At 36.9% G+C, this 19547-nt stretch overlaps 2 protein-coding genes across 3 annotated transcripts in view; one reads left to right on the top strand and one right to left on the bottom strand.

The window, feature by feature from the left end:
• The window catches only part of LOC105254972, a 102896-nt gene extending 98992 nt beyond the window's left edge, over positions 1-3904 (bottom strand). Inside the window, exon 1 of the mRNA XM_011263986.3 lies at positions 3281-3904. Coding sequence (XP_011262288.1) covers positions 3281-3383 — 103 coding nt within the window. The 5' untranslated portion in view covers positions 3384-3904. The remainder of the gene's footprint in view (positions 1-3280) is intronic.
• A 4338-nt stretch (positions 3905-8242) lies between these two features.
• LOC105254975 (sorting nexin-27) lies at positions 8243-18747 on the top strand. Of its 2 annotated transcripts, none has more exons than XM_011263989.3 (7): positions 8243-8628; positions 14063-14200; positions 14601-14825; positions 15243-15553; positions 15664-15902; positions 17047-17328; positions 17421-18747. In XM_011263989.3, exons 1-7 carry the CDS (start codon positions 8279-8281, stop codon positions 17487-17489), a joined length of 1614 nt encoding a protein of 537 aa, XP_011262291.1. In that variant the 5' UTR covers positions 8243-8278; the 3' UTR covers positions 17490-18747. The 2 variants fall into 2 exon arrangements, with proteins under 2 accessions (XP_011262291.1, XP_011262292.1); XM_011263990.3 differs by lacking the exon at positions 8243-8628 and adding an exon at positions 13472-13994.
• The last annotated feature ends 800 nt before the right edge of the window (positions 18748-19547 follow it).

Below are 19547 nucleotides of genomic sequence, written 5' to 3'. Positions count from 1 at the left end.
ACATGAGAGCAAAATGATCAAAAAGAGAATTTTTTAAACAATTTTCTTGAATAAAATTCCATAAGGATTCCCTGATTTTTTCAGATATACAAAAAAATTCTATATTTTCTATGTTTTTCCAAGGAAAAATACATCATTAATTTTAATCAGATTAGGGAATTAAATATTAGTCATCTTACAATTAGTTTTAAATAACGCAGAAAGTTCTTTAGCAAAGCAATCTTATCATCATTAATTTGACTTATGCAATATATATACATATGTGTATTTAAATCTTGTAAAAAATTCCTGAATATTCCTCCTGAATATCCTTGATTTTTCAGATATTTTTTTGTTAAAATGTCTTGACAAAAAAATTTGAATTGTGTCTCAAAATTCCAAGTAAAGAGAATATATATATATATATATATTTTTTTTTTAATTTTTTAGTGCTACTTTTTTTAAAATAAGACTTTGTTATGAAATTGAATACATAAGCAGAAGTAAATATATATTTATTAAATATATTTAAAACGTATAATTCACTTGACTTGTCGATTATTTACAATATGATAACCAAACTATCAAAGAGAGAGAGAGAGAGAGAGAGAATTTTTTAAAAAATTTCCGGAACTTCAATTAAATTCTACGAGAACTCTCTGATTTTTTCAGATACAAAACAATTTTTTAGAATTCCAAGTTTTCCAGAGAATAAATACTCTGTTAACTATAATTTTAAAAAATTTCAAATTCAAAGAGAATAAAAGTTAATTTTAATTAAACTTGCAGAAAGATTCTTTGATAGAGAAATCGATATACTTTGCCATTGATTGATCTGAAATCTCGATCTAACATAGCTTCTTCTGCGGAAGTTCGGCGCAAACACACATCTTTGTACTGACTGAAGAAATTACAATTCGCGCTCATCCAATTCCGGAAGATCTAACTTTTCTCGCGTTGTAATCCAACGGTATAATCGCGCTAATCCTCGACGTACTTTTCATCGTCGGATTTCAGCTGCAGCAAGTGAATGTAATACTCAAGAAAAATCGTTTTGTCCAGATGAGATTATATATTATTAATGAGGGATTGAATCGACAAGCATTGAATGTATAGAGAATAGAATATCTTTTCTGAAATATACTAATTTCGTCGGAGCTATAATCCGCGTAAAACGATCATCGATATGCACGAAAGTGTATGCGCATAATCCCCCCATTATGAGATCGATCAAGAGGATGCAAGAATATATTTCTTAAGGAATCGTATATATTGCGAAATTTCCTACATTTATATTCCATAGTGTTTTTATTTTAAAAAATATAGAAAGGTATTAAAAACAATCTCCGATTTTATTATAAGCGGGAATCATACTTTTTTACATATTTCTTAAGGACTTGTATATTTCGAAATAATTCCTACGTTTATATCCTATAGCGTTTTCATTCAAAAAAATATAGAAGAGCATTAAAAGCAAGTGATTTTGATTTTATTACAAGTAAGAATCATACCTCTGTCAAAAAATAATCACCATCAATTCGACTTACATACATGTTTGTATTTATAAGTCTAGTAAAAGATTTTTTGAATATTCCTTGATCTTCTAGATATTTTTGTTTAAAATTTCAGGTAAAGATTTTTTAAAATAATTTTTTAAAATAAAATTTTTTTATTGTATGCCTTTTCGAATCCTTTTCACTCATAGGAAAAAAAGCACAGAATCATTTAAGTTTCAAATGCTAGTTTTGTATACTGTAAAAAATGTAATAGCTTCCGTAAGATAAACATTTTTTACTTGCTTAATATTTTTATTCTCTTTATCACTTTTTCAAATTTAAAAAATTCCTTGCACACATAAATTTGAAATATACATATATAATATGTATATAATATGTATACATATTTACTTCAAATATCTTCAGCGATTCTGCTGTCAGATGGAATCACTGAATTTGCTGTCAGTCGCGTACTTTCTCGCTAATTTCATCCGCAACGTCCCAACGTCTCGAGTTCTCGCTTATGTGAGACAGTTGAAAATTTAATTAGCTATGATCTCTAGCGTCCAGTCCTGCGTTGATTCCATTAAAGAACGGAATAATCGCCCGCGTTATCGGGAAAGTAAAGAGATTCCGATAAATGTCGCATGACAATCGTGTTCTTGAATTCTCCTTCTTAACGAGCCGTCGCCATTTTTCTCGTTAAAATGTCATGTGACAAAAAATCGCCCTCGTAATAGACTTCGTTTAATTTGAAATTATCTAATGGATCGGCAAATGTTCAGGATAAAAAATTATATTTATTTCGAACAAAGTCGTACTTTTTCCTGGCACTTGGATCATTAATTAATTGAATTAAAATGGATTTCTATTATTATATAATAAAGAAAGAGACCTTCTCTGAACTGATTTAAGAAAAACTCAATTTATTCGCGAATCGTGCATTATTCTTGTACCATTCGCGATAATTAATGATCCTCTAAAGAGTCAATATTCGTCAATAAGAGTCAATATTATATGATCTCGAAATTGTACATTCGCATAAAAATAATAAAAAAAATTTGGCAACAGTTTTCAGTTACTCAAATAATTAAATGTGCCTCGTCGAACAAACTCTTGTCAAATGATGACAGCGCGATGATTTCCGGCGAACGAATTATGTGCAATATGTAGAATCGTGTTAATTACTTGCTAATTGAGCAATTTGGGATGATTTTGCGAAGCAATGATCGATCTTGCCTCGCTTCTACTACGGTATAATTACTACTGGTGCACTTGCGGTAATCTTTTTTTAAAGTTTTATTCCGAGTAATTTGCAACACAGAGTTGAAAAGAGTCGAGATTTTATTTCTGAGAGAATCTCCTTGTTTTTTTTTCTATCGCCGCGAAACTATTGATATTTTCGCGCAAACATTTCAATCGGCGATAAAATTAAAATTCTTCGTGTCATTCGTTTGTTTCTGGCGTTCAAATATTACATCGCACATACTTTACGATTCTCTTCCCATCCCTCCCTTCTTCCCCTTCTGAAGAGATCCACATCACGTAATTTCGGGTCAAAGCTTCATTTCACCTGAATCTCGTACAAGCAACTACATCACTTCTACGATCGCTTCTTCTCGCGAGACGAGTAAAAGAAGTTATATATTCTTCTCACGCGACGAAAAGAAGCTATGTATTCTTCTCGCGCGAATAAAAGAAGCTATATAGTCCTCTCCATTCTGCATTAATCTTCAATAGAGACACCGATTTCTTCAGCAGTGCTTTAACACTTAATCGAAGCGAGGTGATTCTAACGCACTCACCGATGCAGACGACGAGCGCCACGACAAGAATCGGCGGGAAAGCCCTCGAGGACGAAAACATGTTGGCTGTCGGGACGTGCTGCGACGAGGATATACGATGCATCCGCGACAAGCAGGAAGAGAGGCTGTCACCCGGCCACTTTGGAACGTCTCGATGGATCCTCCGCGGGAGATCGGAAGTCTGACGGAGTCACCCAGGTAGGGGCGGGACCGGAAACTGACGAAACAGACCCGCGCGAAAAACGAAAGAGAAAGGCACCGCGTGCACCGACCCGCTTCCTTCGTCGTTGATCACTCCAGAAGTAAATGATTTTACCCCCCCTCTCTTCGTTAACTTCACTCGACCGGGGTGGATCAATCTCACTCCGTTGAAATAAAAATCTCTTCCTCGTCCCTTCAAATATTTCCTCGCTCCACGAAAGAGAACGCGATGTGGACGCTTCCAGTATTTATTTATTTTTTCTCTTTCTCCTGCAGATCCTCCGCGCGACTGATAATCGGAATATTATCGCGGATGGTACCGGAGGAGGGTGGGAGAAGCGAGGGCGGCTTTTACAAGGAGGCCCGTCCTATACGTCTGTTGCAGCGCCAACGTCGGGACTGACTTTCTCTACGTTATACGGCCGTTCTGCAGCAGTGGCGACGCGCGCGCGGCGTCGCGACGCGCCGCGCCGCGTCGTCGCGCGGATACGTCCCCGCGTCACGTGTGCGCCTGTGGGCGGATGCTCCGGATGCAGCTGGACGTGTGCGAGAACGAGGCGACGACGTCAGGACGCTTTGAAATTCGGCGTCGCGCCTTCGCCGAGGGAGAGACTCGTCGCATCGCGAAAGCGATCAGCTGACTCGCAGATCGGAGTCGGCCCGAAATGTCAAACGTGCGTGTGCGTCATTAACCGCGCGACATCGACACGACGCTTCTCCCGAGAAATCGCGAGGATAATCCATGTAAATGGGATGTGTTGCTGTTCGATTCGTCGCGAGGTTACGATTATTGAATTTCCGTTTAAAGTATTGGATTATGATCGATCTCTGCTTCGAGTGTCTCCGACGCAGAAATCTCCTAAGCAGCCGTGATTCGCGCGCACTTCGATTTAAAGGAGAGGGTGAAGTGTTTAATTATATCCATATTTTTTTCAGTGATCAATGAATACGCATTTCTCGATGTCTCGATATCCGAGAGAAATGCACAATTAACATTTTACGCCCCGCGTGTTTGGAGGATATAAATTATCATAAAATATTTGCGTCCGAATAAATTATCCAGATTTTAATTAAGAAATTCTTCATTGCTGCAATCATAAAGTTCACGGCACAAGCGATAATAAGTAGCTAAGGAAATTTATTTATTGAAATGTTTGTGTGTTGAAATATAAATTAATTTTTTAATTAAGAAAGACGCGAAAATGCGTTTGATTTTCGGAGGACCTACATCCGTAAAATTTTACACCCGAATAAGTTTGCGCGGGAAAAAAAGGGGAAAGAAACGACGTCGTAAAAAACTATGTCGTAAATATTGACAGCGTGAGATAGAAGGGGAGGGAGAAAGCACGGAAACGCCTTCTTCGGTCAATTATTGCGTTTCCTTGCGCGAGGATACCGTATCGTTGAAACGTGTTGCGGAATGTCCGTGTTGACGAAGTGCGTCGTAAACGCGTTTAGGGCACCCCTTCATCAGGACGCACTGTACGTCATCGGTTTACATATCGAGTTATTGCAGTATGCATTCGCCCCGTAGTTATCGGGGAGTGCATACAATGTGTGCGCGTGCATATAATGCAGTAGTAACATTGCGCCATGTGGCATCAATCATGGGATTTCCTGCAGGTGAAAGGCCACGGTCGGTTTCCTCAACGCGAATGTCCAACCTCTCCTCCCCCTCTTCCCCTCTCTCACTTTCATTGTTTCTCCAGTTTATCCGAACCATTTCTCGTCGAAATTTGACAGACCTGAAAATGGAGAGGGACAAGTATAGCGAAACGGAGGAGAGGGGGGGGGAAGGGAAGAGAAAAGTATCGAATTTATTTTATACCGAGAAAATATAGAAAGTTTTTGCAGATGAGAAAATATTTTCATATCATCTCTCTCTCTCTCTCTCCCTCTCTCTCTCTCTCTCTCTCTCTGAAAGTTTGTAAATAAAAAATAGTTTGGCGTAAAAGAAGCGCGGCTTGATTAAAGCTTGTTACTGTATAATTCGAGAGAGAGAGAGAGAGAGAGAGAGAGAGAGAGAAAGAGAGAAATGGAATCTCTTTCTCTAATGCTATGCAACAATTATATTTGTATGATATACACGAATGACAGAACGCACGTCGACTCTTTTAACCCTTGTAACTGCGCTTCACTTTTTACGTGTGTAGGGGGTAAAATGCGAGCAAATTTCCATGTCACCTCTGCACTTGATGCAATGCCACTTCCGTTGCAGCACAAGCACACACATACACACACACACACACACATACACACACCATCCTACGTAATAATATTCTCTCGCACAAGGATGTAATATCGTGATGTCGTTAACGTCACTTTGGCTGTTACAGTTTGTAAAGAGAGACTATGAGCGATATATAACTTATCTTTCCGCTTCACTTCGCTGATGTTGCGACACTGAAACAGGATAATAAACGGTTGCGGCCCTTAATTAATAATTGATATTAATCATAGGTGTAATACATCGACGACGATTAACACGTGAAATTAATTTGCGTGGTAAAATGTAAAATGGAAGGGCACAGGGGAAATAAGAGATCCTATACAATACAGAATATTGCAGCAATATTATTAATTAATGCAATATTGCACTAATATTAGAGAGAGAAATTTTATTTCTTTCTCCATTTCTTCCTCTCATTTCCTTAAAATCCTTTTCAAATCCTTTTCCTGAACACATACAAGTTGTATATCTATATATTACGTAGGAAAAAAAGTGTGTTTATCTTTAAAACGAAATCTGCCTTGTTATTTCATAATGTGTTTTTAGATAAGATAATTACATACGAAGAACTGTAAATAAAACCAAAGTAACATAAGGTAGAGAACGGAGATTAAATCCTTTATACCTGTGTAACATATGAATTGCGTGACGGAAATTAAATATCGCGGATGTACGTGTGCGATCGAAATTAAGGTAAACCACCAGGTATGGTGTGTAAACATTATTTTATGGAATTTAAGCGACAAATATTTAGATTATTTCATTATATAATAAAATCCATTTATTATTTATTTTATAAATAAATATTTGAAATGATTGTGTGATCAATATATGCATGCACAAAAAGATTTTTGTACTCTTAAAATAGTAAAATTTGTCTTACTTTGTAAATAATATAATAAATTTGCTTTACTTTGTAAGTAATATAATAAATTTGCTTTACTTTGTAAATAATATAATTTCATCGAGCTTTAAAAAATAACGGAACGATTCTTTGACCGACATAATAAAGGGAGCCATATAACTTGTCGATAATTCAATCATGAGAATTGCTGTTCGATTATTTTATCGTATTATTTTATCATATTATTTTAGAAAATTTTTATAAATAAAAATTACTTCAGCATCAATAAAAAAAAGATGAAAATGCGTGATTATAAAAATATTTCTAGCATAATGGGTATCTTGTTCTGAAAAAACGAAAACAAGAACGACATTCGTGACTATCTCATTAACATCTTATTGTCGTCACGTGTTTCTATTATTATTTAAATGGACGTGCAACGAACAGTCGAGAATGATAAAAAATAAATTAAATCTCGCATTGTGTGCGCGTCTGATGAATAATTCACAATTAGATCGGGAACTCAAATAACTGGTGGCAGCACATTCTTGGTGGCTATCAGCAATTCTGTCAGCAGTGATTTTCATAACAGACCGACTCCATCTGTCGGCTTCAGCTGCGCTACCGACAGAGGCGGCGAAGATCAATGACCGCAAAAGATGAAAGGCGGCAAGATGATATTTTACAGCGATTTCATATACGAGACGACATCTACATTGTTTTACAGCAATATATCGATATCATCATGAATGAATTTGAGAAATTTTTTTTATTTATTTAAAAAACTTGAAAAAAATAAAAGAAAATTATGATTTTTCTCGATCTTTTCTGACAGAAGTAAAATAATGTCTCTCAGAAGTTTGAAAAATCTCGACCGATTAAGCAGATTTTTTACTGAGATAGATTCAAAAATTAAAGAAAAGTTGAATTTTAAGTTAATTATACTATTGCTGATGTTAATAATGCTATTAAAGGCGTATTCTGTCGATAAAATATATTTTTTTTATTTTTTATCGCTGTTTCACAGCATATATTCAAAATTAATATTGAAGATTTTAAATTACGTTTACATGAATTGTTTAGATATTGTTTACATGATGTTGGATTTTTTAAATATAAACTATGTAAACTATTATAAATTAAATATCAGAATGCAAAAACAATAATTAAATTGTAAAATAAAATGTTAATTAAAATCTTATATCTATTTTATATCTTTTCTTATCTTTGATTTTTCGTGACATCATAAAAGATTACATTTGTATCGTTAAATTATATATACTGTCTGTCAATGATTTATTTCCCCTAGAGAGGCGAATATAGGAATAGAAACCATACAGAAACATTCATGTAAACGTAGAATAGATATCCCCACTCCTACGTCCACTTCGCTAGGGGAACGAAACGAATGATCAGTCGGGCAACATAGAGGAAACAATTTCGATAAGCCGATATTTCATAGATTACTACTTGTTGACATAATTTACAATATAATTTACTTATCTTACACGCAGACGTAAACTATTATTACAGTTTACCGGTAAATGTCCAATCCCGAGGAAAATCCCGGTATCGATAGTTGAACGTGTCGTCCAACTGGTTTGCTTTGGCTCCAACAACGTTCGAGATTACCTCGATACGAGAGTCGCGGCGAATCGAGGATTCATCCCTAGAACGGCGCGTAGCAGTAGCGGTCGCCGTGAATGGGCGGCCAGAGTGCAAGATGGCGGATTGCGAGTCGGAGGTGCACCGCTTGCCAGCCACGAACCAGGACGATCGTAGCGCGAGGAATACGACGAGCGTGACGATGGTGAACAACAACGCCGCGCGGGTGCCGCAGCATCCCCCGGGCCAGGACCGTCCGGACCCGGTCGGCCAGGGTCCGCGATGCGTGACCATCTACAAGACGGAGACGGGCTTCGGGTTCAACGTACGCGGCCAGGTCAGCGAGGGTGGACAGCTGCGGAGCATCAATGGCGAGCTGTACGCGCCGCTTCAGCACGTCAGCGCGGTTCTGCCGCGAGGCGCCGCCGAGAAGGCCGGGGTCCGCAAGGGCGACCGCATCCTGGAAGTGTGAGTAGATGGAGAATCGTGTCCTCGTGTCATTGTTTCATCCCCCAATCTCGTTCTTGTCACTTCGGAGCGCCCTTAGGCCCCGAATGCGTTCTGGCGTGATGATCCTCGATCGTTTCGGGCTGTGCGCCAACAATTGCGACGAGGCATTCGTATAATTGGATGGCGAACACGTCGAGGCGCGAGATTCGGCCTTGATACGTCTCGCAGCTTACACGAGTAAGAATGACACGTAGAAAGGGTCTTGAGGACTGGAGAGGCGACGTAGATTGATAGATTGATAGACGAGTGATTCAAAGTGAGGAATTTAAATTCCGCGCTCTCTAGATATGACGAGTAATTATAGATCGAGATTCTGTTATTATTGTATTACTCATAATCAACATTATGACGTTTCTTGTTTCCCTGTAAATCGTCGAACATTCTTGGCATTTTCAAAGGAGCCATGCACGCGTTTATTCCGCATTATCGAGATTTTCAAGGAAAGAGACTTAATGCGATTTTTTTAATATAACATTACTTAACGTTTTATTTTATCGGAATTATCGACGAAAAATGTTTCAACGATTTTAAACACAAGTACAATCTATATTCTTAAATATGAAATTTTTATTTGAGAAAATGCCCTGCCTAGCAATTTCGACGCTAATGTCATATATTTTTCCTCCAAAATGTCGTAAACACGTAAAAACACCTTCGCGATTCTCCTCAAAAATATTTGAATACGACTTTCAAAATACGACGATAATGAATGGATCTGGACTTTGCTTTTCCGTTTAACAATTGAAATAACACACCACTCTACAACATTGTACATACACATACAAAGTCCGCATTTATTTACATGGCTACAGAAATAGCTTAATCACGCGGTAGTTATATGCATATTCATGCGGATTAGTTACAACCGCTAACTCTGTTTTCGATTGTGGCTCTTCAGGATTATAGCTCTGATGAGATATTATAATCTATGAGATATTATAATCTATGGGTTTTTTTTTAATAAAGATCCTGTATTATAATAATTAATTGATATCGATTGTTTTATTGTGCTCAGCGCTAACTGACAGATATCAGCTGATTGGAATTTTTACAATAAATAACTGAGGCTTTCAATAATGCAATGCATATAATATATCATAAATTAATAATATAGATTAATAATCACGCAAAAATAAATAAATAGGTGAAAGTAAAAAAAATCACTTAAAAAATGTGAAAAAAAATTTTTTTAAGTATAATATATATAAATTTTAGGAGAGTTATTGGTAATATAATTGGAGTAATAAAGAAATAATCACGCTAATTATTATTAAAACATGAAGTCTAAGAAAATAAATTTCAATATGTACGCGCATGAGAGAGAGAGAGAGAGAGAGAGAGAGAGAGAGAGAGAGAGAGAGAGAGCTTTCGCTCGAGTAAAAATTCTGATATAAAAACAATAAAGTTTATACAACGCGACAAACATGCTCAACTAAAAAAATGATGCAAAATCTGTCGTGCTTGCTTAAACCGGTCTCTATAGTCACATACACACATAACACACAATTGATTATTTGAATTTCGAGTTTCTCTCTATCATTTGCTCTCGCCGAACGAAAGGATAAGGTATAATATCCCCGAGTTTCATCCATTATTATTTTTAAACGATTATCTTGATCTGATTTGATAATGAATTTATGCTTCAAAGTTATTTCTCGTTTTAATGTTTGAAAGGATCGTTGATGTTCACTTATGATAAACGCTACGATTGTCCATTATCTTTATCATCGCCAATTAACTGTTAGCTAGCCCATTATCTGATTGAGCATTCGCAATTTTCGTCGATGTGATCGTTAACGCCCTTGGATTTGCATACCTGATCATTAACCACCCGGCACCGTACCTCGTACGCGGTAATTGTGTTCTCCAAACTGTTTAATTAAAAGCTAATTTGCTTATAACATTGTCGCTTTGTTCTACTTGAATTTACTGTATAGAGAGTATTTAATGATGTACATATTATATATATGCAATAGCTATTTCCAACAAATTTAAGTCATGATATTTCGATCATCATAGAAATCATAAAACCGAAAGTGACACGTATAATAAAAATATATACAAAATATATATGTGTTCGAAAATATCTAGGAATGGCACGAATCGAATTTTTGACGTCAACATTAATCCATGTGCTTCAGGCATGAATATAATATATTTTGATACCAATGAGATAACGATTGGACATATTGATGAGATTTAACGATTGGAAAAAAGAGTAACAATACCACAATAAAATCTAATGATGTTGATGCAATCGATGTATCGCAAGCATCTCTCTCACGAACAGCTCCGCTTCTATTTGTGATAGTGTGTGGCCGGGGATGAAGTCTGTTTGCAACTGTAAATACGTGCGTGCGAGTCGCAGGTCCAAGGTTCCCATAAACCTTGCACGGTTCAAGGACCGTCTGGTTCGCTTCGTGGCGTTCGTCGATTTCACAGCTTCGTTTTCCCGAGCCAGTTCCTCAGGATCGCGAGAGATTTTTATTATATTCGTCATTTTTTCTCCATACGCACAATTCGTAAATTTTTTTTTTCACTCCAGCTTAGTTCTTCTCTTCTCGTTCTGTGAGAGATCAATCGAGACTTTTCCTTTACCTTTCACTTCAGGCCAGTTTTGCGGTTCCTGCAGCGACACCGATCGCTGCCGTTACTTGCTACGTCACCTGTTGAGATGAAATAACGATTCCACAAGTCCCCGCTGAAATGTCAACACTGTCGTTTCTTCACTTCGAAATTTGTGGGTCAATAATCTTTTTATTTCTGCATTTAACTTTCCAAGCTAAATATACTTGCGTAAGAAAATCGCAATCGCATGTTATACGTTTTTTTTTATTACTTATGCATATTCCTTCCTTTCTTATGTTACACTTGTGTTATAATGTTATTGAGAGGCTTACTTTTTATATGGTTTCTTTCTTTCTGTAGTTAGAAAATTATTATATGCATTATATATATTTGCGCAGATTCTTTGTGGTGAAACATGTTTTTCAAGAATACGAAGAGAAGTTATTTTCGGCCGTAAAAAGGGGGAGCACGTAATTTAATTCGGAAATTATAAATTAAACTGGATAAAGTGTAGTTGAAGCTAAGATCTCTGTGAAGAAGAAGGCTTAACGAGCAACGATAAGTGTGAATATTATATAAAGAAGCCGCTTATTGCATTCGACTAAATGAGCAGTCAGAGAGTTGCGTTGATCATTAAGGGCGCCATTAACGTAGGTGCAAATCATTATAAGTTCTATATAGTTTTGTTGTCCCAATTAGACGTAATTAGCGGGTTCGGCCGTACTTTGTGAATGAGAATTTCGAACAAAGGAAGCGAACTGCGTATTATCCCTCTCCCTCCCTCCCTTCCTCTCTCTCTCTCTCTCTCTCTCTCTCTCTCTCTCTCTCTCTCTCTCTTTTTACCTTCCTGTGTCACGTATTCAAATTATTATAATATTACGATCTCATGAATTTCGCTCATAAAAAGCGCATTATCTTCTGTTAACAGATTACAGTGCACACGCGGTGCCGTTTATTGACGCTTCACCCCTCATCTGCCGATCTAATTTCATTAGATAACGAAATAATTCTGTGTAAGCTGTGTTATATATAGCAGATAATTTGATGTATACGTCATAGAGAGGAAAGTTTGCATTCAACGAGTGCAGTGCGTTTCGCATCTTTGCCATGGCTTTGATACATGTAATTGATTTCAGCGTCGAACGTTGAATCGCCCATTCATCCTCCTTTTTGCATTACGATCTAATTGAACTCTGACCTCATCTACTCCTCCGACAATATTTAGCAAAAATAATTAGAAAGAAAAAAAGATACGATGTTTGAAAAATGTATAAAATTACACATATCTTTAGATTTTGATTTAAAATTATGTCATATGACAAGTAGAGATTAAATAAGAAAGAACAAAATATTTCTTCTTAAAGTATGATTTTCCTTAAAGTGTGATGAAAAAAATAACAAGCTTCGGTTTCTTTTTAAAATTTTGTTTTTATATATATCTTTTTAATAATTACAAATTGATGTTCCATTATTTTTGACCTTTTAATTGATAGATTTGAACTAATCACTATTATTTTAAATATAAATCCCATTTGCCTATATAGTTATATAATTATTTTTTAATTAGATAAATTTTTTATACAGGAATTAAAATTGAGTTTGAATCAATTATCTTTATTATAGATACAAAAACATAATTTGTCATTTGTAAAAATACTTTAGTCACTATTTTAATATAATGAAAAAGATTATAGTTCGTATATTTCTTTTCCAAAAGGAATGGATTAATGAGATGTTTACGATTATAATATCATATATGACTAAATTCAGATAATTTTCAATTAAAATTAAAATTATACATAATAAAAATTTTTCTTATACATCTAACTGAAAATTATCCGAAAATTATGTTATAATTTTTCTTTATAGTTGTTAATATTAATTTATTAAAATAAAAATTTATTAAAATAAATTTTTATTAAAATTACTTTCCAAAAAGATAAATTAAAAATATAAGAACTTTGGAGGAACTCTTTTTTATTATATTCTATAGCAAAAAAATATGGAGAAACATAATATTGTATTAAACGAATGAAGAAATAAATTTGTTTCGTTCAAACGTTTGTTTTCTATTAGAAAAGAAAAACAAATTTTTTATATTTCTAACGACAAGTAGTCGCCTCGATTGAAAGCTTTGGTGCCTATATATGTGGTTCGGAGATGTCATATATGATTCGAGTCCACCCGGTACACGCGATAGGGAATAAAACGGGATATAAAGCGCCACGCGTCTTATCTCGCACGCAGATGTGAAAATCCGTGATAGGCGACATTTGCCGATCTCCGCCGAGAGAGCCGTGCCCCCGTGTTCCGGACCAATCGCCTGACCGTGTCCTTTCACCGTCGGAATTCGAAACTCGTGTCGTAAAAAAAAAAAGGAGAAAAGAAAAAACGGAGCAAAAGGCCGCGATTGTACGATATCCTATTCCCTTTCGACTGGTTGAACAAACGATCGGGGGACCGCGACCAGACTCGTCGAAGGCCTCCTTGTCGCGAACCGGATCGTGGAGCCGGATGTGTCGAAGCGAAAATCATCGCGCGACTTTCCCGCGCGCGAATTTCTCTCCTCTCGCGATCGATCGTTCGTGGAAACGAAACAGTTGGCGCGAATTGCCGCGCCTGTTTGCAGATTAGCTCGCGAGCTGATAAGATCCACGCACGAATATGTTGACGTGTTACATGACCGCGTTGCAATGCGAGTGGATCGAGAATCGCAGACGATGGAATCCAACGGGTGTGCCCCAGTCGCGATTAAAGTCGGTTCGAATTATACTTCGGCGATTATTATACTGTGACGCAAAAACCGTATCGCTTCTGTTTGCAGGAATAACGTCAGCGTCGAAGGTGCCACTCACAAGCAGGTGGTGGATCTCATCAAATCTGGCGGCGATGTTCTCACCTTGACTGTCATCTCCGTGACGCCGCAGGAAGCGGAGAGGCTGGAGCCCTGCGAGGATTTGAGGTGTGTGATATGATTTTCGGATTTTGCATTTAATTTATAGCGCAATCAAACAGAGATGAGTGATTATTTCATCGATGAGATCCTCAAAGTGTTACAATAATCTTTGATTATTCCAATAAAATCGTATTTATCTAAATTGCGTTCAATCAAAATCTAGATGCAGACTTTATTAAATATTAATACGTATTAAGTAAAATTTAATAAATGTAATAAATTAATTTTTAATAATTATAATTAAATTATAATAAATTAATTTTTCAAATAAGTATAGATATATATATGTTTAAAAAAATATATTTTTAAGAATATAAAATATATATAGACATAATATATAAAAATATTTGAATGTTTGAATATTTGAATATTTGATATATTAAACGCATCTTCACATCTTCTTCAGCTATGCGTCGGTAGATTATAGCGAGAAGCGATCTCTGCCGATCAGCGTGCCCGATTATCACGTACGTGAGAGGAAACATGAGCGTTACGTAGTCTTCAACGTCCATATGGCCGGCAGGCACTTGTGTTCGCGTCGATATCGGGAATTCGCGGCATTGCACATGGCACTGAAGAAGGAGTTCATAGGCTTCAATTTCCCAAAGCTACCAGGAAAATGGCCGTTCCAGTAAATATCCTCGAATTATACAATAATATTACATGCAAACGCGTTTAGATATCGATGATAATGAATGAATCCTAAGTTCGTTGCCATCCTTGAACGCACATATCACGAATCGGAAATGTTTGAAAAATTGTTCTTTGTCTCTGTTTTTGAGCTCTTTTCAAGAGGACCCCAAGGATTTTTTCATATTTTTTATTTGTAGTACTTTTTTACCAGTTGGTTAGAATGTTGTGATCCTAATTCAAGGCGTTGGCCAGTAAGATTCAGAGACAGAACGAGTCCTATTTAGCATTGACACTTTGTGTGCAATCGTAAATTTTCCTTGCACTTTGAACCCCTCCGTGAGAAATTATTTAATTGCTGAAACCTCTTTTTCCTCATAGGATCATGAATTATTAAAGGTTTGTTTGCAATCTGCAGATTGAGCGAGCAACAGCTCGATGCAAGGAGGCGTGGTCTCGAACAGTATTTGGAAAAAGTATGTGCGGTGCGCGTGATAGCGGAGAGCGACGCGATGCAGGAGTTTCTCACCGATCGATTAGAGGAGGATGGGGATCAGGGACCTGCAGTCGATCTCAAAGTTCTATTGCCGGATCGGGAAGTCGTCACTGTGACTGTCCCGAAAGCGGCGTCAGTAAAGGACGTTTACGATGCGGTTTGCTCCCGAGTCGGTTTAGACGCGGAGACGGCCAAGTACTTCTACCTATTTGAGATTGTCGAGTACAATTTTGGTAAGTTAAAGATGATTGTTCAAGAACATATTTGCAAACACGTAATCGTGACTTGGATGAGTGAGTGAAATTTAGAATGTCATCTTATTTGTGATTTTATTATTCTTCAGAGCGGAAGCTGCAACCTCACGAACACCCGCATACTTTATACATTCAGAATTACTCGACTGCCAGCGCGACGTGTCTAGCGATAAGGAGGTGGCTTTTTAATGTAAATAGGCCTCTGAGCGAGCAGGCGTTGACTTGGATATTCTGGCAAACGATCGACGAGGTGAACAGGGGTCATATCACCGCGGGCGAAAGATTGTATCAGTTGAAGGCTCTGCAGGATGCGTCCAGAAAGCACGAGGTTTGTTCAGCTGGAAGAAATTGTTTGTATAAGATATCTATGTATTGTCGCTTTAGAGTTTAATGATATGTTCTCTTTGGGCAATTTGGAATCGACTTTTCTCCGTGAAATTATCCAGGCGCCAATGGTTTCTGAATAATTGATAGTAATTGATTTAAAATAAGAATCTTTTATTGCAAACTTCAAAAACGAAAATTAATCTAATTTTCAATTCTTCAATATTCTTCAATTAATTTTAAATAATTATTGAATTATTTAATTATTCTTCAATTAATTTTAAATTTTAATTTATTTTCACAGAATTGGAATTTAAATTTTAGTAAGCTTACTGAATGAATCGAAAAGTAAGGTTCCCTGTTTTAGCATTACTTTTATTTATAATTTGCACAAATCGAATTTATTGTGTGAAAATTCAAGTTGAAAATTCAATGTCTACTTTCAATATAGTTTCTAAGAAGATTGTCCTATCTTGATACGAATAAAGATTCCTTTTTGGTAAAAACTCGATGCTCTTGATGTCTGAACTATTCTTGAACATCATTTTGTGTCGTCATCTGGAATTCGTCCTTCTTTAAAATATTTCTTCAATGATTCTATCAAACAAATGAAAATTGAAAGGAGATCCAAACTATAGGCTGCAGGAAGCTACATAACGTTTAAAACAATTAAATTAATAATACGAAAGTTTCTGAATTTAATGTACAAAGTGAGGTCTGGCATTACCTTGAGGAAAATTCATAAAAAAGAGTCTTGAACTTCTCTAGAGAAGTCTATATTTCTTTCTTCGAATTGGCTTCTTGATGGAGCAGTACAAAATGCTGTTCAATAATGAGTTTCTACCGAGAGAAAATCTTCAAACTGACGCCAAAATGCGACAAGTCCATCAATCTTCTTGGAAACTATATTGAAATTAGTCATTAGCCCCTATTCTAACACAAGTCCAATTTGTGCATAAATTGTAAATAAAAATTGTAATAGAACAGGGAATCTTATTTTGGAGTCCTTAGTATGGTGTCAAGGACAGGTAAATGGCGAATGATGATTACTCGACATTTCCAAGATAAATTATCCAGAGAATGTACCGCTGAAGTATTCTGCATATTTTCAATACATCGTTGTCTTGACGTGAGATTGTATGTCGCAGTATCTAAAACTGGCGAGGGAACTCAGCGGTTACGGTGACATCGTGTTCCCGCATTGTCCATGCGACTCGAGGAAGGAGGGCCACGTGGTACCGGCGGTAGGTACAGCCGCTTTTAAGCTGCACGCCGCAAAGGAGGACGGTACTCTGGAGTCGCAGGTGGTGGAGTTTCAATGGAGCACGATCGCCCGATGGGAGGTGGACGAGGATGGGATGGCGTTCTGCTTCCAGTACACGCGCCAGGACAATCGTCCGCCGCGCTGGCTCAAGGTCTTCACACCTTACGTGAGTCACGAGCGTTACTTTCTTAGCGATATCCGTGAAACATTCACACGTCATCCATATATTTTGCTGATCTTATACTCCTATACTTGCAGTATACGTTCCTTTCGGATTGCTTCGATCGAATAGCCGAGGAAGCGAAATGGGATGACCCAGGGGAATGACGTAATGCTCGACGCTAAGGAGGCATCTTGGTGCGTAACTGATCGACGATGTTTCTTCAGCATTTGCCTCTCTCCGAAATTTTTTTATTTAGGAAATCTAGCAATCCTGTAGACCGAGTTGCCGTTAGTGCGTGTACTTTTAGCATATCAAATTTTTCCATCTATTGGCTTCACTGTTGTATTCAGAACACCTACCGATGCTGCACCGATGGAGAGAGCGTTTGCTTGCTTACGTTATCGGAAGAAGTCACGCGTATAAATGTAAATATTCATTCCGGTGCCAACTGATGCCGGAATGGAATTTAAACGAACATTCGATATACGAGACATTCGCAAATTAGGTAAATAATATCTGTTTGAGAGAACAGAATGTGATGAATAAATTCACGCCATTGCTCGTCCGCCATGATATGGTGTAGCTTTCTTTTGACGAGAGTTATGAATTTGATTTTTATAAATACAGTTCGAGCTCCTTCGTGTTTCGTCGCGATGAGATGCGCGCAGTTTCTCCTTTCTTTTACGAAGGACGAAATTGCATACGCATTCCAGGACACGCAAGAGAATTAAAGTACGTTAGTGGGCAGCTACGTAGATTATATTATATCACGAGGAGATACGCGGTCGCCCGCCTAGAAAAAAAGGAAGAAATAAAACCACCTATCCTTTTGGCCTATAAGTTGTTACACATATAGCGATTCTCGATCGCCGATGAGAGAATGAATCGAATTATACATGAAACGTTCCTCCTTGCTCGCCTAAAAGATAGAAACCTGAAGCTCTTTCCTTCTTCTTTGGATTTGCGTGTGAGTGTGTCGATCGAGAGAAGTATATCATATACTGTGTGCATTTTCTAATGTGCAATATTTCATAATTTCGTATGAATTTTTGTCCATTCGCTTTACGCAGGATACTTTAAAATCGAGTATATTTCTAAGGATGGTTTTTTAACCGATCATTGTATGACTCGAAATAGTCGTCGTTCAAATAAGCCTTTCTATTCGCATTTTTCTTTGATTTCAAGATTAAGAACATAAATTTCGAAAGAAGAAATAGATACATATCATTCTAGACCTATTGATAATCGCATATTGTTATAATTGCATGAAAAAGCAAGGAATTTTCCCTCTCTTATCTTTCCATTAAATTATCCTGTGTAATATGCATTTGTTTAATGCACACGCAATTCATATGTAACAAATCGATCCTCTACACGTTTTATTAATTCATTAATAAGTGTAGGATATTAGCGGTAATGAAAGATAGAAAGGAAATTGTAAATATCAATGTTAAAAATATACTTTGTTGAGAAGGAACTCGGTTGTTTCAATAAGACTAACGAACGATACGATTATATCGAGGCAAGATTAATAACCGAGTCTCTCGTCTTGCGACTCGATTATTACATAAAAACTGCGTGCGTGCAAATCACGACTGTAACAAGAACCGGGGACTGTTTTTTTTCTCTCGAATGAAACTTTATCGGGCTACTCCCCTTTTTCCTTCCCGTCATCAAATTTACAATGATACTGTACGATAGAAAATGCGACGTTAGTGCTCGTCATACATATATCCCGTGATTTAATAGAGGAGGAGGATCACGCAAAGGGGACAGCAGCGTGTAACACAGGGCACGTGTGGCACGATTGTCTCCTCCATTATTACTCGAAGGAAAAATAATACTCACTAATAATGTTAAGAGGGATTCACTGATAATAACAGCAAGAAACGTATAAAGATAATGTTTAGTACACCATACTGCTCTGCGTGCGATGTCCATGTCGTCTGCCACGGTGCATTCGACGCGGATTCACAGTAGAAAGCGAACATTTGGAGCGAACTCTTGCATACACACATTTACACACACATCATTCACAATTTGATTTTTTCATACAAAGTTTCGTTTATACATGAGTACTCTGTTTTCTCGCAGCGCTTGAAAATCCACTTGTTCGCTTACTTGAGTTGGCAAGCAGTCTCAGCAAATGATATATAAATATAGAAAGATATGTAGATATATTATTATCGTTAATGTTTTTAAACTTTATTCATGGCGAGCGT

Source organism: Camponotus floridanus, unplaced genomic scaffold (genome assembly GCF_003227725.1).
Source record: "Camponotus floridanus strain SB8 unplaced genomic scaffold, Cflo_v7.5 scaffold29, whole genome shotgun sequence".
Classification (NCBI taxonomy): Eukaryota; Metazoa; Arthropoda; class Insecta; order Hymenoptera; family Formicidae; genus Camponotus; species Camponotus floridanus.
Note: the sequence above shows the minus strand (reverse complement) of the source record. Positions and strands in the feature narration are given on the sequence as shown.

What these genes read in the sequence shown, in the direction of transcription:
- LOC105254975 (XM_011263989.3), top strand. Translation starts at nt 8,279, where the DNA reads ATGGCGGATTGCGAGTCGGAGGTGCACCGCTTGCCAGCCACGAACCAG. An exon ending in ATGCGTCCAGAAAGCACGAG is followed by an intron (nt 15,903 to 17,046) that starts GTTTGTTCAGCT and finishes TGTATGTCGCAG; the next exon opens with TATCTAAAACTGGCGAGGGA. An exon ending in TCAAGGTCTTCACACCTTAC is followed by an intron (nt 17,329 to 17,420) that starts GTGAGTCACGAG and finishes CTATACTTGCAG; the next exon opens with TATACGTTCCTTTCGGATTG.